At 38.8% G+C, this 24,858-nt stretch overlaps 1 protein-coding gene across 2 annotated transcripts in view; it reads left to right on the forward strand.

The window, feature by feature from the left end:
* mov10l1 (Mov10 like RNA helicase 1) overlaps window positions 1-24,858 on the forward strand; it is a 73,299-nt gene that overhangs the window by 25,790 nt on the left and 22,651 nt on the right. For both annotated transcript variants that reach the window (XM_028448238.1, XM_028448239.1), the window contains exons 9-10: window positions 13,476-13,590; window positions 21,301-21,478. In XM_028448238.1, coding sequence (XP_028304039.1) covers window positions 13,476-13,590; window positions 21,301-21,478 — 293 coding nt within the window. The remainder of the gene's footprint in view (window positions 1-13,475; window positions 13,591-21,300; window positions 21,479-24,858) is intronic.

A 24,858-nucleotide genomic window follows, 5' to 3' on the forward strand; every position in this document is an offset into this window, starting at 1 on the left:
ATTCCATCCTCAACAGCAATGACAACTATCAGAAAGTGGAGCCATTCAACACTGTTCAAAAAGGTTTTGGCACTTACTGTTCCTTGAAGGCTACAACTCAAATAAAAAATAAAATAAAACATTCAAATAAAGTACTGTTTTCTACTGTGCCGTGCTTCAACTGGCAACATTAAGGTAGTGCATCAAGGTAGGTATTATGTAACAAAACACTCTGTGAATATAACTTGAACAAACCCTGAGTCTGACTGCCTCTGTCCTTCCCTTCTCAGTCTGATCATTTTGAAGCAGAAATAATTCACATAGTTTTACAACAGGAGGAGAATTATGTTCGTTTAAATGAGCTCCCCGACGAGAACTCAACCGAACAGTAGCCGACCGCTTCTCATCAGTCTATTTATATTCTCTGGCCACACAGCGAATATCAGACTCCACGTCATCGATGATGTGTAGTCTGATCTGATTTCTTCCTTTTTTTGTTTTCTTTTATCACTTTGCATTTTTATCAATCAATTTATCAATAATTTTATCAATTATAGGCGACCGTGGCTCAGGTGGTAGAAGGGTCGTCTTCTGATCGAGAGGTTGGGGGTTCGATCCCAGTACCTGACTATGTGTCGAAGTGTCCTTGGGCAAGACACTGAACCCTAAGTTGCTCCCAGTGGTCGACTAGCGCCTTGCATGGCAGTCCTGTCCCACTGGTGTGTGAATGTCAGAGTGATTGGGTGAATGAGCTGATATGTAAAGCGCTTTGAGACTGCTTCAGTGTGGGAATAAAGCGCTATATAAATCAAGTCCATTTACCATATTTACCATCAATCGCCTTCCAGCAGCCCGAATGAGAAATAACACCATTTGGCTTTCTTTATTTCATAGAGATAGCTACAAAAGTGGCAATTAGTAGGCATCTCTATATTTTTTAAGTAATAAAAATAATATATTTTATTTTTAACACTTTTCATAAACAATCTCATAGTGCTACATTTTATGTTTCTAATTTTCCGCCGCATTGAGGATAACATAAAATTACTTAATTTATCTGTGTGTGTGTATGCCTTCAATGTGGGCCCTAGGGTCCTGAGGGAGAGTGACTTCTGTCCTTTGCCTCTGTTGTACGTGGTGTAGGTGAGCACCACTTCGTGTTTATTATTTCAGCAGGATGTTAGGACACAGATGTGTGTTAAGCAGCATCTGTTGGTGGTAAAAGCTACAGTAGCTACTGAATAAACTTTTACTTTGTTTAATATGTGAAATTAAACCAAAGTAAGGAGCCATCGTGAGACTGTTTTTATATTTCATTTTCAGCCTGTTTTATATAAAATAGCCTAATATGAAATAAAACATTGGACAACATTCAACCACTTCCTCAAAGGCTAATATAAAAGAAAGTGATTTTAAATAGAAAATGGAAAGACGGCCACATATGAAACTCAGTGATTTTTATTACGGCCGCAGCCAGAAAATGTCTGCTTCTTATTTTCTCCCGTTGCCATGGTGAATCACAGTATTGAAGCTCCATTGATGCTGGCTTTTTACTAGTCGTGAGGCACGAACTTAGCTCAGAGTTAACATACTTAGAGTGGACTTACCTAACTCAGATCCGCTGTTCTGGAATTGAAAACTCAAGAGTTTTACTTCACAGGGTAAGTCAACTCAGAGTTAAGGGTTAGGCTCAGAGTTTGTTGTACCTCCTTTCTGAAATGGCTCTCTGGAATGGATAACTCAAGAGTTTCCCTCATCTCAGGGTTCACTCTGAGTTTTCACATAACCTGCTTTGTTGACTACCCCCCTGGTTTTCCTAGAGTTCTTTGAGTGATGTCTCATGTTTAAGCTGAATAGCTGGGCAAAGGGATCGATAGTGAGGCCAGTCGTACTTACATTACAGGTCCTGAAGAACTTGGAGGCATCTTCACGCAGGTACACAGGAAGTGCACAAAGGAAGAGGGCCCGTTTCATATTTACATCACGTTGTTCCGAGATGGAAAATATCAGAAATAAAATATCAGTTGCAATAGTAATTACACAAATGCAGAGCAAACATTTAAATACATAAATCAAAGTGTTAAATAGCTCCATATTCTGATGGTGGTCATTGCTATAGATGATAGATTCAGTATTTTGAGTCACCATTTTTTCAGTAAAACAATTTTCTAATTAATGACTTAATATTTTGAATACTTCAATAACTCACAAAGGAAAATACTTTGCAGCAATTCACACCTTGGCTTCTGACAGTTGTCTGTAAACCATCTGTTTGTAATATATTTCCGAATCATGCAAAGTTAAAAATTTACCTGAAGGTCATAAATCCTAAGCTTGGCTAGCTCCTCAGCTATCTTGCCAGTTTTAGTGGCCTTGTCTCTGAACAAGGTGATGAGTTTAGGCATGTGTCTGTCAAGCTTCTTTGAAGAATTGATTGCGCAGGTTAACGTTGTTGATTCGGTGAAACTCTGCAAACACCTGTACATGGACAGAACTACACAAATGTACAAAAATGAATTAGGAACACAATTGTGAATGTATTTTAAGAAGTTTTTAGTTGGCAGGTAGCAACACCGAGAGCAATTCGATTAGGGACAAGTCAGAACCAAGGTGAAAATAGACAGTTTACTGTCATTCTTTAATTTAAAACAGGCTATATAGCGTTATCTAAAGGAAATTAAAAAAATAAACCTCTATATACTTTGTTTACTGTGAATAGTAAAAATATGTCAGTGTGATGATCTTTTACATTTGCCATTTGCTTTTTGGTGAATTTTTTGAAAATGTAGATTTTTAGATTTAAATATTGGAAAAATCAATTATGTTCAATGTGGGCTTGCTAAAGAGTCATGTTGATAAATTGCTCTCAACAGGAAGAACAGTAAAATATTATTTATTTATTTATTTATTTATTTTTACCTGTGACTCTATAAGTAGGGCTAGCCATCTGTCCACGACGTCTCTCACCTGCGGAGCTACAGGGGCTCCAACGATTTCTTGGCGACGAAGGTGGTGTTCTTGAGCTTGCATATGAGTAATTGGTTTCTCTGTCTTTTGGACTTCATGTAAGATTTCTTCTGTCATTGTTTCCAGAGTGGCTGGGGTTTGATCCTTTGGTAGGTTGATGATATAGTTGACCTCAGCTTTTTCTTTATGTTTTGATGGGGTGATCATTGTCCGGGTTGTTTCTGCTCCGCTTCCCTGTGTTGATTGCTACTTCTGCAACCCCAGCTTTGGTCAGATTGTTATGGTATGACGCAACCTTGTACCCTATGTGGCGTTTCCATCCCAACTACCCGTCATCACCAGCCATCATTTTGAGACATGGATGAGCTGTCATCAAAGCCTGAGTGGCCATTGCCAATTCCTTTACAAGTGGGTATGGTTGAAAACTGTTAATCGTTTCAGCTATTTTTTTTTTTTTTTTTTTTTAAAGTATTTCACTCTTCTATGACCTCTGTAACTTCAGCAATTTTCCTGATTCTTCATAAATACAATTTCCTTCTTCTAGCATTTGCTCCATTTCATAACCAAAACCAGGAACAACAAAGTGATCCGGCCAACTCTTCTGGCGCTGTAATGCAGGTACGTGTAGGAGTATGACTGACGACTCTCAATGTGCCCTTCATTGGTAACTCCTGGATGTCCACAAGAAGACAAAGATTACCATCAAAGTCCCGATCCTCATAGTGCAGGCTAAAGTCCCCATCCAGTCTTGACTTGAACCTCTCTTGCATTATTTCTTTCAGCTCCTCCACTGACTTTGGTCGCTCAAGTAGAGTAAGTTTCAGCGCAGTGTCTCGCGTAACATACACACACAAAACATATACATGTCCACATGCCCACACAAACACTGGGGCACCACTTGAACGATGGGATGTATGGAAGGCTAGCTGCTGGAGTGGGGCAGTTTATTCATGGCCCCACTGGTTCGCACAGCTCCAAGAGAATTTAGTGTAATAATATGGAACATTTGGGTGTCAAGAGCAATCTTCCATCTATGTTGTAAGCGCAGAGAGGTGTTTTGTCATTTAGCTCTGATGGGATATAAACAGCCAGATTGTTTTGGAAAATTATGTAAGATCTCAGCTGTTCAATGTAGTGTGGTGTGTGGTCTTGGCAAAGAAAAGCAACATTACTGTTAAGTAGGAGAATCTGTTTAATTCTACAGTAACTAGGCAGTCCTCCCTCTTGTCCCACAGACAAAAACATTCCTACATCATAATCAGTTCCATCAATACAGACCTTTGATGTGCTGTAAAAAACATTGCTTGCTGTTATTTGTTCAATGTGTGTCTTGGCAACATTTGAAAGCATTGATACCAGTACAGAAGTAGAAGAAATTTAAATTTTTTAATGATGAGTTAATCATTTGAATCACGTGTGTTGGAAGAGGGAAACACCTAAAACATGCTGGTTAGTGGCTCTTGAGGACCAGGATTGGCCCACCGTGCAATAGACTTTTTCATAGCCAAATGTCTTTACATAAAGCTGCAAGCTGAATCACATGCAGAGCTGATCAGTATTTACTCGGAAGATCAGCAAGTGTCCAGTATACTGAACAGATTTTGTGTGATGTGCCAAGTGGATTGGCTATTTCAAAATCATCAATGTACAAAATTAGTGTTATCTATAACTCATCTGAAGACAAGAATGGGTTCTTTTTGAAGTACACACCATCTTGGTTACATAATGACTGTTTTAATTTTGTCCAGAATATCTGTATGATAGAAGATTTTTTGTATCATCTTACGAATGGGAACATGCACTGCTGTGTGTCCTGGCTGTAGCAGATACTCTACAGGCTTTACCACAGGGTAATCATTTTCATTGAAGATTTTTCTTCTCTTGGTTGAGGATAACTGCTTCCCCTTAGCTGTTTGCACTGACAATAACATTATTGTACATAACAGTACTGAAAACCTCATTTAGAAGTGTTTCACTGACGGTGATGTCATGACTCTGTAAGACCTCTTTAATGTCATGTTTGAGTATCGGTTGGGACAAGGAAAATATCTGAGTCAAATGTTCCACTATTTCTTGAGATGCCAAGTCAGATACACGAAAAATAGATTGCATCTTTAGGAATAATGATGCCAAGTTGTGGTTTAACTGGGCTCTTAAAATGCCTATGTCACACTGACAGGTTACCTTATCGAGATCAAATGTGTCCACAGACCCTGCATTGTGACTTTCAGCAGGTCCCCCAACACTTTCTGCTGCAACTACAACTGGGTCACTCACATTGTCTGACAATACAACACATTCACCAAAGCCTGAATCACCACAATGTTTTCGACGTTTGTGTGAATTAAATGACTGGCGCCCTGTCCAGGGTGTACCCCCGCCCAGCGCCCTATGAAAGCCGGAGATGGGCACTGGCAGACCCCCGCGACCCTGTTAAACGGGAATAAGCGGGTATGAAGATGGATGGATGGATGGGTGTGCAATAAATGCAGAGTAGCTATTTGTTCTGTAATTACAGTTCTTGAATGGGCTTGCTATCATCTCATGACTTTGTACATTACTTCTCAAATGACCAAATAGAAAAGGGCTGCTCGAAGTTACTCAAAGGACATGTAAAAAAACCACATGCTCCTTCAGTTGCATCTACTCTGCATTAATCTTTGAGATCTTGACAGATGAGCTTTCATAGTTTCAAATGATGGAAAAGTGCAAATGGAACTGTCATAGAGACATGGCAGGGGGGACACTTGAATATTGGCTATGCAGCACAGTATAGTGCCAAAATAATTAACTGGCGTATTTGAAGTCGCAGAACACGGCTTGCACTTCCACTCCATTGGGCCAACATCAACCTGCGATTTAAATATTTTCAATTAAAGTCTAAACCACTTCAGCCCTGTTTTGCACTTCTGGCTATTCAAAAATGTAATTTGAACAAGTTAAAATTGCGTAAGATTTTGAATGAGGGGGAACATGATTATGCCAACCAGTTGACAACACATCAGTAATTTGATGAAGTCTGTTCTGCTTCAAAAAATCTAAACATTGTGAATAATTCAGGGTGAAATTTAAAAAAAAAATTCAAATAGTACACAAATTACAAAACTCACCTATTGGCACCTGTAGCACTCTGTATTCCGATATCTGTACACAACATGCACACAAAGATGATTTGTTAATGTTCAAAACCATTCTAAAATAATACATAACAATAAATGAATTTTTAAAAAGTTAATATACAAATAAAAAAAGTTTACAAATCTATCAAAAGCTCATTGTGCAGTCACCATTTATAGTAAAAATGAAAATGGTAAAAGATGAGCAAGTTAATTATTAACACGCAAAGCTTCGAAGTTGTGTGCTTATAGATCTGCTTTTTTTGTTGCTGATGTTTTCCTACATGAACTGTTAAAAAGGATTTTGAGATGATCCCACAGCCACACACTTAAGCATACAAAGAAATACAAGCACAGGCCTGGCTAGCAGCATCATAACACACTGACATTATGTTGTTTGGCATTGTTCATTTCACGCTAGCACACACATACACACAGCTCGACAACGTAAAATATTGACTGTAAGGCAGACACTTATTCAAATAAGTATACTCAGTACACGTGCATTACCGGCAAACATTATTAAATGAAAATCATTTAATTATTTGGCATCTTTTTATTTCTAATTAAACAATAAATACATGTTTTAAAAATAAGTAATGTAAATAAATACAAAGTCAAAACAAACAAACATTTGTTGTTTACCACAAAAAACTTTAACTCATTTCAAAAACTGCTATTCAAAAATGTAGACTTTCAGTCTAAATTTTCACTATTATAACAGTTTCACTTTTTTCATCGTTTAAGTCCGTGTAAAGCAAATTCAGCCATTTTCTTCTAGACATTAAATAGGTCAGAAACGTATTCCTTAAAACATGTAAAAAGCCATTCGACCATTTATGATTTGGGTTATTTTATCTTGTTATAGGCCTGTGCATTATTATTAGAAATAAATGAAAGCGTGGATAAAATTATTTTTATTTTCTTTGTACTTTTTTTTAATATATTGTGCATTGTGGGAATGTTAGTCTAAAATATTTGACATATTTTTAATGAATTTATTCTTGATTCTCAAACTGTGGTACGTCTACTACCGGTGGTACGCTGATACCTGGTGAGAAGCAAAAATTTGAGAACCACTGTTTACAAGGGCATGCAAGTCAGAAGGAGAAGGACATGCAAGTCAGAGGGAAAAGTGTGGAGCGTGATTACATGTCTTCCCAAGATGAATGCATACAATTGGGAGACATGGAGATGTGAAAAGCCAAATAAGTTTAACCAAATAAATAGTTATTTATTTATTTAAATTGTTTGTTTTGTTTTTCTTTGCTATCTCTTATTTATGAAGGAGAAATCTTATTCTATCCTTCATTTATTTTGAATAATGTTAACACTCCACACCTAATAACATAACCTAATTATTTTATAGAGCTGAATTTGTCAGTTAATTTATTTCATTATTTTCCCCCATAATTGTTATTTGAGAAGTAATTTACTTAATTTTGAAGGTAAATTGGTGGCAAAAGTGTCTCCTATTCTGTGTTTGAACCAGAGTTAAGCAAGATTATTGGCCCTTTTAAGGTTAGACAGAATTAAAGTTAACCCTCTTTAAATCTCGGGCGACCCATATTGGGCCACCAACCCAATGTTGAGAACACTTAATTTTACCCTTAAAAATGTCTAGACCCAGTGAAAGTGTTTTATGGCCTTGGAGATTAAATGCTGGTGGGGGAAGAAAAGGGTTGGAGGGTTTTGAGGTATATCATTTCCCTATGATAAAATACAAATCAAAAATCAGAGGGACATTGGCCCTCTCCCTTCCCTTTTTTACATAAGAATACATTTGGATTCTTAAAACTATATGATAAATATCATTGGAAAATCACTTAATTGATCCTTTTGGATGTGTCTCCTTTTTCCTCTCTTGTGCCCGCCTGCTTTTGTGCCCTCCAGCCTCCTCAACCTCCTCCGCCTCCTCCTAAAGGTCAAAGCCAGGGTCAACTGTATGCTCCTTTTGGAAATTTGAAGATCTGTCCCCACTTTCGCAGTTGGATTGGAAGTCTCTGTAGTCTCTGGAATAGATATTATGTTAGAAAATCCACAATATGTTATATTGTCACATGTCTATTTCAATCTATTTCCCCTTTGCTTCCCAGTTATAGTTATGGACAATACTTCCCTTTAATTCTCATCCTTCATCATAAGAAGCAGTGACCAGGCATGACGGCTGTAGGAGGCAGGATCGGAGTCGAAAAGGCGGTGGCATTTTCTGTTCGGAAACACTCAGAAACAGAAAGAGAGGAAACATTAAGACTTAAATGAATCATTTAAAATATCCCTTTTCTTTTGTTGGATTTGATTCGTCTCCTTTGAATATACAGCCAGCGTCCTGTATATTGGAAAAAAACCCAATAACAACTAAGGCGAAGACATAGACAAGTGTACACAACAACGAGTATACACATACAACAACAAAAACATGGACACTGAACACAGGGATTAAAGTTTTCCGTCAGGGTGACGGAATTCCGTCAAATTAAAATTATTATTGTAATGACGAGCCTCCAGCCGTAATCCAAGTTTTGTAGTCTTTAATGACGTACGATGAAACCCGACTACTGTGGGCCGTAGTCGACGCCAACAAACAACAGAGCGCAGGTACCGTCTTACTCCCTCCAAACTCACCCCCGACTCTCCCCAGCCTCCCAGCCAATCACCACTTAGAACTCCCGTAAACAAAGATACTCATGGGTAGGGAAAGCTGTACGTAACGATGGTGCATTCAAAGCCATGGGACATCTCAACATTAGTGAATCATTGAATACACAACAAGTAGAACAACATAAACATAGGACCCAGTCCGTTACATTATTATTATTACAACAATATTATTACTACGATTACACCGCATAAGAAGAGGAAGAAGACTCTTCTTCCTCTTCTTATGCGGTGTAATCGTTATTATTGTCCGGCCGGAAACGACGCTCAGTGAAGGACGGTCAAATCGGGAGAAAATCGGGAGAATGGTGGCCCCGGGAGGTACACTGAAATTCGGGAGTCTCCCGGGAAAATCGGGAGGGTTGGCAAGTATGTATGGATATGGTTGGGCCATGGATAAAGATCAGTTTATGAGGTAAGTTAAAAAATGTTCTGCTTTTCATGTTGGCATTTTGTCGTTCTGCAGTAAGCTAGCCTAGGCTAGCGGCAGTATAACCAGTTGAATGTATAATCTTCAGTGTAGCAGTAGACATTTCGCTATTCTACCTTATGGTTTACGGTAGATTACTGCGGGGCGCGTTTCTCTTTGTTGTTTGGATTCAGCATGCTTAGTTCGTAAAACCTTCCCAGGTAACTTGACTGAGCCTAATGACAGCATGGAGTCGTTGTTTGCTGAAGAGGGTACCGACACTGGTCAAATTGACGGGAAGATAAAAAACAAATGGAGATGGGCTTGGTTAGACGAAGCGGGGGATGATGGAAAGCTGTTTCGCACATGGTGCAAAAAGATGACATTGTCAGGTGTGTGTATGTGCGTTATTTGTCATAAAAAAATCCCGTATGGCGGCAATGGCAAGAAAGTGTTAGCACGGCATGCTGCAGATGCTAAGCACAAGGCTGCTGTTCGAGCGCTGAAACATACCTCCTCTCTGCCTGGTGCCGTTACAGTAACAGCCGAGGCCCCCATTTCCATGGCTGATCGTGTGTGCAACCAAAAAGTGAGCATATGTGCTTTCATAGCTGAACACGATCTTTCGTTTACTCTAGCCCAGCCCCTAGTAAAACTAGTTACTGCCATGGCCGAGGATCGAAGTGCTTTTTCTAGATTGTCAATGTCAAATACACATGCGTCGTACCTGTCTACACATGCTTGAGACATTTGGCTTTGTGGCTAAAAAGAAAAAGTGACTTCTGAAGTTTTGCCATGTTTGCAGCTGTTTGGGGTCCAAAATAAAATGTTTACTGTAGTCTGTTTTTGTGAGGTTTAAATAAAATGTGCACTGGAATCCTATGTGGACAATTATTTCTTAAATAAGCTAGGTAAAACCTTTCTTGAAATTATTGAAACCTAAATGGTTTGACCATATTCTTAAGGGCCTTTTTGAGACCAATTTCAATTAGTACGATACAACTATGATGATTGTTGATGATTGTCATTCTGTTTTATAGGTGTGTGCAGGTGCCTATGTGGCAGCCGCTTGAGTCGGAAAAGCACTTTGGATGTAGTGGGCTACTGTTAAATCACTATATAATGCATACCATGTGGGTTGGGCTTGCCAATTTCTTTTCAGTCAAATCATTATTTTTCACTTTAATCCCTGACTGAACATGAACAGTAAGGTCAGTCAAGGTCAAAGCCAGTCATTCCACTGAAAGTGGTATTATATATTAAAAACGTTTGATGTTTTTAAACACCCAGAAAAATAACCTTTAAAACCTGGTAAACCATTTAGAAGGTCAAGGCCAAAAATCATAATTCCATTAACCAGCAGCAGTGAAATCTGAACACCCCACTACATGATTGGCAAAAACAGGGAGAAGATTTAGTGCATCAAAACCCAGGAGGAAAGGAAGGTGAAACAGAGGAACATGTGTAGTCAAACAGCCATTCATCGATCAATCACTCAATGACACATCCACGGCACATTCGCACTCACAACGCGGTTCTCTCAGGCATACGTAATGTGTCATCATTCAGCCATTCATGCACCGCACACGTTCATGCCTCAATTTTCACGTCCATGCATTCATAAGGTTTTACTGCGCAATGTCTAAGTAGAGTACACGCCTCATCTAAACCACCAGCGGCGATAGCCAGTCCACCTCCTTTCTCGGGGTCAATGAGCTCTTATTGGCCCCCCATGCTTGGCAACCTTTTAGCATTGCGAGGGATCCTGTCAACAGCTGACATTGAAGTAATTCAGAAAAGGCGGATTAGAGAGGCGTTTTCCTGGCGGTTGTTTCAGTCGGCCTAATTGAGTGTGGTGTGGATCAGGACAGTCTTGAACTCGGATTCTCCCAGGGAACTCTATCATTGTCACATAGAGTATTATGGAGAAAGGACGACAGCGTTTTTGACTGTTGTACGATCGTGTCCGTATACTTGGTGAGTAGTTTCTTTTTAAGCTTGTTAGAAAGGTGGCAAATCTCTTCCCGTCGTTTGGGAATTTCTTTGTTGGCGTTTAGTAGTAAAATGTTTTTCTCTTACGGCAACTGAGGAGCAGTGTCTTCACCGTCTCTAGATGCGGCCATCTTAGTGACATCTGCCTATAACAGCAGCCAACTATAACTGCAGCTAACCATCACTGCTGCCAGCTATCGCCGCAGCCGACTATCGTGGCGGCCAGCTATCACAGCAGCCAGCTATAGCAGTAGCCAATTATTAGGGCTGCAGCTATCGATTATTTTTTGGAATCGATTAATCTAGCACTTTATCAATCGATTATTCAGATACTTTTTTTTTTTTTATGCAACCTAAACACATGATGCATAATGAAAATGATGCGGCTGTAAAATGATCAAGCATTTGGCTTTTATTTCTCAAAAAAAAAAATCTTCAACATTTGGCTTCAAAACTAAGCCCATTTATTGCAATTTAACCATTTAGTGTCATAAGTGCCAGTGCCAACAATTTAATAACAATACAGTTAGGTCAACTTACTGTAAAACATGCAAAATTATGAATACAAACTTTAACTTAAATAGTTAGTCATTTGGCCTTTTGTCTTAATACAACTTTACAAAAAAGGATTGCACTTTCTGCAAATTACCCATCTGAGAACAAAGAATGAATATAAAATAAAATATCAAGCCTAACAAGTACACAATGTTTACATTTTATAAAAAATAATTGTAAGTAAAACAATTCTAAATAAGAATCAGACCTTTTCAGCTGTAATCTCAATTTTTGTGCATTTCTGTTGTCGTTTTTGTATAAATATTGTTTAGTTTTTGTTTCATTTTACTTTATTTTAGTATAGTTTTTATTGTAAATACCTTATGTGTGGTGATGTGTCTGCGTGTGTGTCCGCGGAAGGTTATGTGATTGAGACTGTCGCGCATTTTCCCTCTTGTTACATATGCCTCATCACTTTTAACTCATAATACAGGATAAAATGCATTACCTTGTGGGGGCTCCTACTCCACTTGTAGAAGTGGAATTCACGTGAGGATGTTTTCTTTTCAGCTGCTGCAGCATTGTAAAAGTCCTGTTATGGTAGGCTAGATCCATCTACACTGGACTACGTTGTCCGCATTGCGAAGTGTAAATTGGTCCCACACTTTAGACATTTTTGCACTCCACCGGTGTTCATGAGAAAATGATGCGCGTTGATTAATTCAGTCTGGATGAAACCAGAGACCGCGTACAAAGCGGCCATGATACAGACTTTTGTGACGTCACGTATATTAAACGAAGCTTTGAGGCAGAGAATTTACGTCAAATATTTCCTGTAATTCAAGGAATTGTTTCAGCTCTACTATCACAGCAGCTAACTATAATCATTCACACACGGTTTCCCAGGTAAGTCCAATTTTGTAGCAATATCACTCCAAAAAGTGGAAATTTGCATTCCCTCACCATCAGCTACTGTACGCAGCATTTCAAGGTGAATGTCTCAGATTCCAATGTTTTTTGGTGGATTGTAGAGAGATGCAGTGGCAGCCATCTTGGAAAGAGAGAATCCAAAGAATTTAAGTTTGTGCTTTGTGAACAATGCAATCATTATATTATTTTTTCATATTGCACATTATGTTCGCACTCAGTGATGAAAATAATATATACAATTTGGTTGTTTAAGCTCATTTATTGTTTTCATTGATTCAGTCTGTATCCTGTGGCCTGAACCATGTGCTTCACCATTTGACCAATAAATTAATTAAACCAATACAACAAAAATGTGTCTCTTAATTTCATTAAGCACTGCAGTTTGTCACAGTATTACAATTGACTCTTTTTTAAATTACAACAGTTCAGAAGTGTAACAGTCCATAAGTAACGTCACCTCGTCGTTACAGTCATATGCCCAAATCCATTTAAATTGGGAAAACATTGCTGCTTCTGTCAAATATTGTTTAAGTATTAATTGAGATTAAATAATTACTTAATCTCTAATTAGATTCATTCTTTTTAATCGTGTCCCGCCACTAGTACAAAGTCACAGTACCATCAGAAACTCTTTCTAATATTTTTTTATTTGTAGTATGAATTCATATCCAACCACAACCAAGGTTACAGCTTTTAAAAATCTTCATAAGAAAATTGTAGTTTCATTGACAAAACTTCTTTAAGATTAAACAAAACTACAGGGTTAATGGTTGCTTTGCTAACTTCAGTCTTTCTCATTTGTATGCTATAAATATCATAACCTGAATATTTTTCATTTGGACATCTGTTTACATCCTTGAATGATTTCATTAGTACGTGCCTATAATATTTAGTATCTTTCATCTGTGAAAAAACGTTTTGTTCTTTAGGCTCTCCAAGCGATGTCTACCAAGCTTTCTTCCCCACTTCCCAGTGCCTCAGATTCTTCGAGACTGTGTGGAAGCAAAAAGAGATGTGCTAGTGACTCATTCTCAGCTGGGAGAGGTGAGAACATTTACTTATAATACATGCATAGGATGTAAAAGCATGACCTAATTTTGATGACCGTCTTTTATTATAACCTACTTTTTATTGGCTTGTTGTTGGTCAAACGATCAGAATATTGCATAAAACGTGTTGTATTAATGTTTCCCAGTCAGTGATCATAAATGGCAGTGATGGCCGCAGTATTTATATTTATCACTTTTTATTTTCAAAATGTTCTTTACCCTTTTTATCATGTTTTAAAGTATGTCAAAATACCTTCTAATGGGCCACTGTCAGATGTTACAAAAATCTGTTCTTTCAGAAACGAAAAACTCAGCATCTTGTGTCTGAATAATTTGTTTTGGTTTAAAATTGACTGAATCAAAGTGCTAGTACAATAATTTAGGATCATTAAGCAATCTGGGTTTTTAGGGTGGATCAGTGGAAGTGCTAGCAGCAATTTTTATTATAACAATTACACTGCTGAAAAAAAAAATAATAATGAGGAAACTTAACTCTTATGGAAAATCAACCTGTCCGGTTAGTAAGAAACACTGATTGTGATTCAAATTCACCTGCTGTTGTGCACATAAACACACAACAGGTAGAAATAAGAGGACATTAGCAAGTCAACCCCTATAAAGGAATGGTTCTACAGGGGTGACCGCTGACCATTTTTCTGTCCTCATCCTTTCTGGTGGAGTTTTGTTCATTTTTGCATTTTTGTCAGCACCGTCAACACTAAAGGTAGCATGATGCGGTGTCTAAAACCCACAGAAGTTTTTCATATAGTGCAGCCCATTCAGGATGGCACATTAAAATACTCTGTGGCAAGACAACCTGACCTTACCGGAGAACGTGACACATTAAATTTCATGAGAATGTCAATAAATGTAGTAAGATACCGTCAAGAGCATGGAGTAGATACCAGGTGACAGGCCAGTACACCAGGAGATGTGGAGGGGGGCCATAGGAGGAAAACAATGTAGCCGCAATACTGTCTGCTTTTTTGTGTAAAAGCCCTACAAAGCTCTAACTCTCAGAAACAGACTCCATGCGTTTGGTATGTGGGCACAACATTCTCAAGGGGTGCCTGCGCTTACAGCCCAATATCATGCAGGGTCATTCTCACCCTTTGACCATCACAAATTAGAGTAGATTCATCCTGAGCACGTCACAGATGTGACAGAGTCTGGAGACACCGTACAGAACGTTCTGCTCTAGCATGACCGGTTTGGCGGTTGATCACTGGCCACGTTTACATGGGAGCTTTAATTCCTCTTTAAAGCAGAATAAAAGTTAATTATTCTTTAACCTGACCTTGTAAACACTCAATTCCTAATGCTAATTTAATTCCGAATTGCATTTAAATCTGAATTCTTTCTTTTAAACATTTGTTTAAAAGTCAATTCCAGTCGCTCTGTGCTTGCTCGTCTTGCGGCGATGACGCGCTGGTGACGACATAATCCAAGATGGGGACGGCCCGGACTAGAGCAGACACTATTTAATAAGAGCCTTAAAAGACATGGATATAATGAAAAGAGTGGATGACGGATTCACACAGAAGCATGGACTTATTACACACACGGAGATCAGCAAACGGAACGGCTTCATTGGACGGGTGATACTAAGACCCGGAGTAAATGCGTCCTCGTACTGCTGCACAGGCTGTAATATTACCAAGTTAATCATTGTACTAGTTGTTGGAGCTTTTATCTTTACCAGAGAGCAACTATTTATTCTTGGTTATTATTTTACAGAGTTTTGGTGGGCTTTATTTACTGGTGATTAGTTCCTGCTTCAAAACTACAATCAAAATAAAGGTGAAAACAGTTCTCATGTGGTCTTCTGTGTTACAGTCGACAATAAAAGGTGTGTTGTGTTTTTTTTTCCCCGATAGACGTTAGACACGTTCCCATTCACCCCGTTTAGTCAAGACCCTTCCCAACCCCCAGACTGAAAGCGGAGTTAAATCAAGCCGAATAAACCTGTTTTCCATGTAAACTTCAATTCGGGAATTACTATTTCCATGTAAACACGAAGACTGATTGTCTAGCTAGTCCTTTACATCAGCATTTTTAACTTTTCCTGATTATTTATAGCAGGAGTCTCAAACCTGCAAATATTTTGTGGCCCCCACCTTGATATCAAAGTTTAATGTTTTTATGTTTTATGTGAACGACAAATTTAATTTAATCAGCTGGAGCTGAACAAATCCACCTATCACAGTGGGGTATATGGCTCCTGGGGGCGGGCCATCGGCCGGGGTTGTAACAAGAGTGGAAGTGACTGTCTGTCACTGACTACAGCACATAACAGGCACACACATCTGGTGATGCATGTTGTGTACTTAAAAGCTGAACTGTGCACCGTATTTGACAAACAAAGTTTCTGTGGTTTGAACATTTTTAAAGTAATAAAAAATTTTACGTAGTAAATGGTTAAAATTGGCGTTATTTCATGAATGTATCATAGAGAACTAAAGCATTTCACCACGCACTAATTAATTTGATGTTTTTTTAACACCTGTCAGCGTTTAAGAAAAAAACTGCAGTAACTCATAATTAAAGGTCCCGTTTTGTTATTTTTCACCCATCTTCATTTGTTCTCAGAACCCCAGCAACATAGTATTTCAGGTTTATTTCCCAAACTCACCTGTTTTCCAGAGTTTTAGTCCCCTGAAAAGCCAATTTCATGACGCTTCTAAAAACAGGCTGTTTTGGGGCCTTCAATGCATATACATGAGTGTATGCATTGAAGACGCTGACTTCATGCCACAGCTGATCACTATAGCGATTTTCTTTTGCGTTCCACACACTCTTTGTATTGTTTACAGCCAAAAACTGCACATTACAGAAAAACACATGCTATTAAAGAGACTGTTGTGATTGTGGGCACCATAAAAACGCTGCTTCATGGAGTGTTTATCACATTAGCAGTGGAGTCAATCAGCTGTTTCAGATGTTTCAAACACTCACCAGAGCTTCTATGTTGCTTTATTGTCATCAACACATCTGACCACAGAACTAGTCCATTTAAAACATCCACTGTTGTGTCCAATCGCTGCGTCGCATTGGGTCACAAACATGTCAGATCATGTCAAAGGTGATAAGAACGGTTATTAAATGTGGAACTGCTCCTCAGGGAGGGATTAAATGCAGAGAACATATTTTGTGTATGTAGCTTCACATATGACAAAGTATAACATATATTCCTTATTTAACCACAGTGTTTGTTTTACCTGAGGACATTGGAGAGGGAGGAGCTCACATTCTTATGTAGGGTAGGAGGAGCCAGGATTGTCAGGAGTTCTTACCGTGATGTGACGTCACAATGTGAGAAAAATCCAACTCACACGTTTGGAGCTCGCTTTAAAAAATATGGAATAACCAGGGATTGAGGGAACAGAACTTTTTCAACTTTGACCCTTTGAATGAGGCTAAATGAATGTATATCACTGTGGCAAAACCATTATAATGTGATTTATTTCATAACACTGCCCCTTTAAATAACATTTCATTAATGAGACTTGAGTGTTTAATAGGGATGTAACGATTAATTGTAAGGCAGTTAAAAATCGATTCATAGGTACCACGGTTCACATCGATGCTCTGAAAAATGAATCGCAGTACTTTTTTTAAACAGCAGAGGGCGCTATATATTAATCCTTCCAGAAGCGGACGTGACGGGCGGAATCTGCTACTATTTTCTTTCTGGCCGCCATTTACTGTTAAACATGCTCATAAATGATTCTTTACTCCTTTAGCACCGAAAGAATATCTGTAATATTACGTGAATATCTGTAAAAGTCAGGTTTTTCTATTAACTCTGTCTGCTAGCATAGCTTCTCTTCTTCACTGGTGGAATAACTGCATGCCAACCGACCACTGGGTTACCAGCGCCCTCTGCTGGTCACAACAAATATCTGACGTAAATACAGTAAAATGACTGTTTTTTTTTTTAAAGTCTAATTGTTAAGGCACAAAATACATTTTCAGTTGCACTTTTAAAAGAAAAAGAACTATTACGCAGTTTTGAATTGTTTATTATAGAACCAGAATTTAAATTAATAGGCTTCTTCATTTGTATTATTCCTTTATTTATTTCATTCAAGATTTATTTTTAGTTAAATTGCATCATTTTGAATAGTTTATCAAGGGATTCTTTTGACAATGAAAAATAAAAGGAAAATAGTACAGTATTTTCCCCAAAAAAATAAAAATATTTTTCAGTCGTTTGTCAACATTCCCATTTTGTAAAATAAATCGTGAGAAAATCGTATCGTGAACCCAGTATCGTGAATCGAATCGTATCGGGAGTTGAGTGAATCGTTACATCCCTAGTGTTTAATGAATAGTTTTTTGAGCTCAGCATTAAACATTAAATTCAAATGAACAGAGGGAGCAGCTGTGCTGTGTGACGCTGTTTAATGTCACGTTTAACACCGCAGACGCTCCGAGCGCAGTTGCAGAGTGCATGGGAGGTGTGCACAGCGCACCTCAAGCAAAAGCAAGTATTCATGGATTTTGGCATTGGGGAGCTCTGCCCTGTGCCCAGTCCCTGAACAGCCTCTCCCTGTCTGTATTCAGAGCTCAATCTCTGGACCCTCAATGAATGGATATATACTGTGCGGTAAACAGGAGGCGATGTATACGTACCTTATCCTTATATAGAATTATTACTGATTGTTTAAACACATGGACTGTAATCATCTCATTATTAAATACTGTACACATTAACTCATTCAATGCCAGCCATTTTTAGATTTTCTCTCCCCCCTCTGTGCCAGCTGTTATTGATCATTCTGCAAGATTGAAGCCTCTACTTTCATCACAAAAAAAAATCTTTCTGGCTCGTTTTGTTCTTTTGTAATTGGCCGTTGAATAGAGCAAGTTTTACACAAATCTTCAGTTTCAGAGCAAAAAGCTGAGAAAACGGCCTTTTTCTTAAAAAACCCTGTCAGTGACAGTGTCACTGCGTTCCCCGTTTTTTTTTTATATCGTTTTATCTCACCATTGCCACACTATCAAGAGTTCCACACATGCTCTGATTGAGTGTGCACTGTTGAGAACGTCAACTCTCGTACGTAGCATCTCTCAACCAAAGGTGTGCGGCTACCTCCTACGTGTCACCTATTACTTTGCTATCTGGCTCACAGGCTGGGGGTATTTTGACCCCCCCTCCCAACACGCAGTGATGACCCGTTTGGCCCGGTTAGTTGATGGTTTTATCTCACCATCACAACATTATCAATAATCTACTCATGACCATACATGTTCTGTGTTGGTATGTGGAGCTGTGAGCGCCATAATCTGACCTGTTTCTGCTTCTTCCTCCTTTGCTGGGTAGCATCAGTGGCTAATCTCTCATCTAAAGGTGCACTGCTGCCATCTTCAGGGCACAGTTGGTCACTACAACACCCCACAGCTTAGATATTGATGAGGAACCTCCGCCAGGGTGTTTTCTAGTAATCCCCGTGAAAAAACGCCTTTGGATTTGAAATGACTGGCACCGAGTGAGTTAAATGCTTAAAAAGATGATTCTATCATTATTAGTATCTATTTAAAATCATATTTAAACATTTGCTATGATAGTTTGTTTAATTTCCTTTTAAAATACCATGTTAAAGCCGTAGCTGTTGCGAAAATATAGAACAGAAGTCTTTTTGACTCCTTTTCCTTTTTGTAGATCTTTGAGTGCTTTAAAGCACTACAAAATTAGATGTTTTTAAATCATGACGTGCTTTCATCTGAGTGCGTCTGCAGCAGGCAAGCCAAGCCTGCTGCTTAAACGTGGTCCAGAGCAAGGTTGACCACAGACTGTTGCTATGGCAACTAAGGTGTTTTCTCTTTTATGAAAAGGCCGTTCCAGTTAGAACCCGGTTTAACTGAGCCGGACTCTCTGGTTAAACCTGGGTTTGAAGAAATACCCCCCAGGTTTTTATTTCAACCTTGTTGTCGTCTTTGTTGTTTACTTTTTGTCCTGCTACTGCAGTAAAACTAATTGCCCCTTGGGGACAAATAAAGGTTTAAAAAAAAAATTTAAAAATTGTTTTTTATTGATTTTCAATAAGGACGTACAAAACACATCGACACATACCATACTAGTTGCACAATGAGATGCAAGCAGACCTCGCTGCATACACACACATACAAAAAGTAAAGTAAAAAAAAAAATGAAGACAATAATAGTAAATAATTACAAAATAAGTAGAAAATAAATAAATTAAAAATAATTAAAAACAAAACAACAATTGTCACACTCAAAAGCCATACAGATAAATATAATTTATTGTTGCTTGGTGCCCACACCTCTTCAAATTCTTGCACTTTACCCCTAATGACATATGTTCGCTTTTCTAATGTAACATGCAGGGTACCTGAATACCTTTGATTTTACTTAGAGGGCGGACAACCTTATTCCAAAAAGTTACCAGCTTAGGATATTCACATATACAATGAATTTAAGTACCTTCTTCAGTCAAACACTACACACACGTATCTTGAATGCCAGGGGACCATTTACTGAGTTTTGCCGGGCTTATTTATGTCCTCATTAACCACTTATGTTGTAGCAGTTTTATTTGAGTATTAATGGTTTGTGATTGAGCTTAAAAACAAGCTGCCGCCCTCTCAGCTTCTTCAATTGTTTCCTTAATGTCTAAATTCCATGCCCTCCTTCTAACAGGACTAGATTCCTTATTGTGCCAGACAAGTGCTGTATATAGTGTAGAGATTTGCCATTTGTGTTTTAACACAATGCCCTCAAGGCAGGACAGCGGCGGCTGCTTTGATGAGATGAAATGTTTCAATTGTATTTAAAAAAGTATTTTTTTGGAATTGAATATTTCAAACAAAGGACATTAAATGTTAGTAAAGTGCCCTGAACATATAAGTCTCAAATTTTTTGCACCCCCTTGTCGGCCCAAACCTGAAAACCACCATCTGCCCTGCCAGGAGTAAACTGTGCATTATCCCAAATATGTGAGGTTTTACATTTTAATCTTGACTCTGAATTTCATTGTGAAGCCAACACAATAAATAAAAATAAAAGTGCTCTTACTTGAATGTAATGTCAGTTTTTCCTAATATAATGTAGGCTACATTATCAGTCCCGGTTGGATTGCTCATACTTGGCCTTTGAAAACAGGCACCTATTGATTTTGAGTTACTTTAGTAACAAACAAGGCAGTCTGGAGCACTTGAAGAAGAGCTACTGTGTAGCGCTTTGTCACGCGCATGAGCGGGAACCCCACGCCATCGCTGCGTAAATTACACAACTGGTCAGAGCTGTTTCTGGACTGACACTCACTATAATGCTCTGGTTGCTGCCGTTTTAAATCTTGAACTTAATCTGTGCAGCTGAAACCTGATGTATCATATATCCGCCATGCTTGAAAAAGGTTTAAAATTTGTTCGTAAAAATATAGAATGTGCGTAGGTCCAAAAAAACGGTATTTATCAAATGAGCGGACACCAGTTGTATGCACAGCAGTGTTAGTAAACCATACCTTTTCGAAAACACCAAGCATATTGTGTAGGATTTTACTTGAAACTACTATGCGGCGTAGCGCTCGAATATATAAGCTCTGAGGACTGTGGGCAGTCCGCGCAGTCCGCACGAATAAGTTTGAGGTTTAACATGAAACTAACTGGATCAGATGTGACAATGCAATGGTCTGAGTCTAAAGTACAATGTTATTTTTTGTTTTATATTTATGATTTAAAGGTTTTGTCAGCATCCAACATGCATTCACGGTTTTCCACCCTCCTATGGCTTGAAGAACTGAGTGCCGAGAGAGAGCTGAGAGAGTTTTCTATCAGCGGCGCACTTCTCAGAAAAGGTGCCACATATCTGTACCTGGAAGTCCACGGGTTGGCTGAAGGAAGACCCAGTCTGAACATCGGTAAGCCTTGAACTCAAGCAGTTGTTCCCAACTGATTTGGCATTTATATGCACCATCATTCTTGAAAAATAAGTATTATGGTGACCAATTTTTGATTTCCAGAGACAACATCTATAATTAAAAAACACTTTAAAAAACACACCCATATACAGGGTTCTCGCCAGCTCTTTTGAGCATTGGGCCCCCAACATAATTTTGATCCCCTAAAGAGTGATGCAGCTGTAGAGAGAGAGATAAAACGATTTGCTTGTTGATACGACTTGACTGTTGCTACGTTTTCTAGCTAGTTGGCAGTATAACACTACAGGCAGGATGACAACGCTTGAGACAATAAAGACACTTTCTTTTGAAGAATAACAATAGCTTTTAAAAGATGGGATGCCAACACCTGAGCTACCTGACCTTCAGCAAAGGAAAGGTCAGAAAATTGTTTGTGCTTTCCACAGTGAATGGTACAAAAGGAAGGTTTGGCTTTGTGGATGTGCCTCACTGAACTGGCTGCTCTGAGTTGTTGTTGTTGTCATTTTTTTCGTGTTTGTGTTTCCAACACAAACAACTAATGCGCTGCCGTGTCACAAGATATTACTTGTTGGGAGAGTATGGAGGCCGATATTGAATAATTGTTTAAGTTTCTTCAATAGTGTTTTACGGTCTTGATATTTTGTTAGATTAACACTTGCCAGCCAGAAACACATGAAATTGTCATTGGTGGCGACATTGGTGGTCTTGATTTGCAAAACCCTGCCTACCCAGCCCTAGTGCTCATCATGGTATCAACGAAACGGTCTGGTCCCCCCTAGTCCAAATATGTGCTTGGTCCGAATTGGAGCCGAAAGACAATTTTCACAGTTTTCGGATAGAGTCCGGAATAGGCCTGCTGGAGGCCCCGGAAGGTTGGTGTTTTCCTCTGTCAGGGGTAATTTCTGTCAATAAATTTAATTATGATCCACCTTGAACATGAAGTATTTATTTTAAAAATAATCCAAATATTTTATTCTGTGTCGTTTCACCATTTCCTGCCTCACAGATTTATTTTTGTTAAATTGCTGCAGCACAGCTCCAGCAGAAATAGAAGGTCTTCATATTTGCTGCAGCAGTTACGGTCCTGTGCTTTGCTGGTGCAGATTCGAATGCCGTCTAAATTGACACCATGACTTGAATGGAAACTTATCAGCTGCATTGCAGGTTCGGAGCACGTACGGTTGTGGTGGAAATTGGGGGTTAGCGTGATCGCTCCGTTACGAGTTGTGCAAGGTAAGAAGAATAGACAAAGCAGTGTATCAGTCTGGTTCCAGTAAAAAGTGACAATAAAAAGCTATAAATTGACTGATATGTAGACTTCTGGCAGTGAGGAGGTGACTTCATGTGGAGAATGAAACTTATCAGTTGAAAATCATCAGAGTAGGCTAACGGGAGTACAGCATCCCACCTACCTGCACGTTCTAATTGGCTGAGTCGTCTGAAGGGCATCCTCATCAGCCAATAGAGTGCAGCCTATGTGACGATATGGCATTTGTATGGAGTTTTCAAGGAAAATTGCTAAATTATTGAAATGTCCAATACAGCGGTACGCTTTATAGCCCAGAATTTATGGTATATAAAATTGGCTTCATTTTTAGATTTTGAGTATCAAACACAATTATTTTTAATAATATTGTATGTAAATATGCCAACAGATTTTGTTTTAATTTAAAGTTAAGTAAGTAAATAAGACAACTATATCATGATATGAAGTAGGCCTGCACGATATGGCTTAAAACAAGTATCAATATTTTTAGGATAAATCTTGATGTACGGTATATATCTTGATATTTTGATTTCTCCTTTCAATCACTCTATGAATGTTAAATGCAAGCCTTTGGTGCATAAAATGACACCAATATGGTGATTCAAGTAGCCCCTTATATTAGGGCTGTGCAATCTAAAGCAGTGGTCTCCAAACTGTTTGTGCCCAAGGCACATTAAAGGAGAAGTAATAATCTGAAGGCACACCAGTGCAAAATAACCTTTATAACGTGTTATCTCTCATATCATGTACAATATCTGGAAATGTGCATATTTATTTACTAATGACAAATAAAATGTGAAAGACAACTATATTACTCATGAAATATTTATTAACGAAATATTTAAAAAAAAAAAATGTATTATGAAATTGGTGTATACAAAGTAGTAAATTTAAAAATAATTTCTGTGTAGTTGTATATTGCAATAATTAGGGCCCTATAAAATCCATTTTATTTTTTCCCAAATTAAATTAATTAATTTTACATTGATTTTGTAAAATTCTGTTTTTTTTTTTAGAAATATTTAGGGATGCAGACTATGTAGGATATATGTAGGGGTAGCTCTGCGGGAATGTGATACTTAACATATTTATTCAATGTTTTAAAACTGTCCACTGGTAAGACTCATTCCGTGCTGTGCAGTGCTGGTTCTTTGGAGCCTTAAGTAAAGGAATGGTGAGTCTTTGGCCGAGAAATTAACCAACTAAAGCCGTCCATGGTAGGCCACTGCAAGCCTCGGGGGCTGGGTCTCTGGCACAGCCAGATACTCACGATTTTAAGCTACGCTGCATTAAAGACATGATGGACAATCTCTGGATGGAAATCATCACTAAGATTGAGTCGACAATAGCCGAGTCTGTTAAGATTGAAGTTTCATGTGCCCTGAAACCGCTATAAGAGAAAGTTGACTTCCAGAAAGAGACTTTTTCAGACCTGGAGCGTTCGGCTAATAATCACGAGGCTCAGCTAACGGGCCCACAAGCAAATGTGGCTAGGCTATCGGCTGCAGTGGAGTCCCTGGGTAAGAAATGCGAGGACTTAAAGGCACGTTCCAGGCGCAACAATATTTGGCTTGTGGGCTGCCTGAAGGAACTGAGGGTCCTAATCCCACAGAATTTGTGGCTAAATTGTTGAAAGACTTGTTGAGTATCGAAGCCGAGCCTGAGTTGGACAGAGTCCACCGCCTGCTGCTGGCCAGGCCGCAGGGGGACGACCAGTGGTCATCAGAATCAACAATCTCCAGGTCAAACCACTTCATCCTGCGTCGTGCTGGGGAAACTTCACCTCTGATTCACAATGGGAAAAAAGTTTATATCTTCCAGGATTTCACCTTTACTGTGGCCAAGCAGAGGGCGACTTTCATCAAGGTAAAGAGGGAGCTGCATGCTTGTGCTAACTTGAAATTCAGCCTCCGGTACCCGGCGCACTACATATCACCCTACCCATCAGCTCAACCCAGAGATTTGTCAACCCGGACCAGGCGTTGGAATTCGTGACTAAAAGGCTGAGGAAGACCCAGGATCCAGATGAGGACTGAGATTGACATCAGGGAGCGCAGTGAAGCTGCTGTTTTGAGGTTACATACTCCTGTTA

This window comes from Gouania willdenowi, chromosome 6 (genome assembly GCF_900634775.1).
Source record: "Gouania willdenowi chromosome 6, fGouWil2.1, whole genome shotgun sequence".
NCBI classification, from domain to species: domain Eukaryota; kingdom Metazoa; phylum Chordata; class Actinopteri; order Blenniiformes; family Gobiesocidae; genus Gouania; species Gouania willdenowi.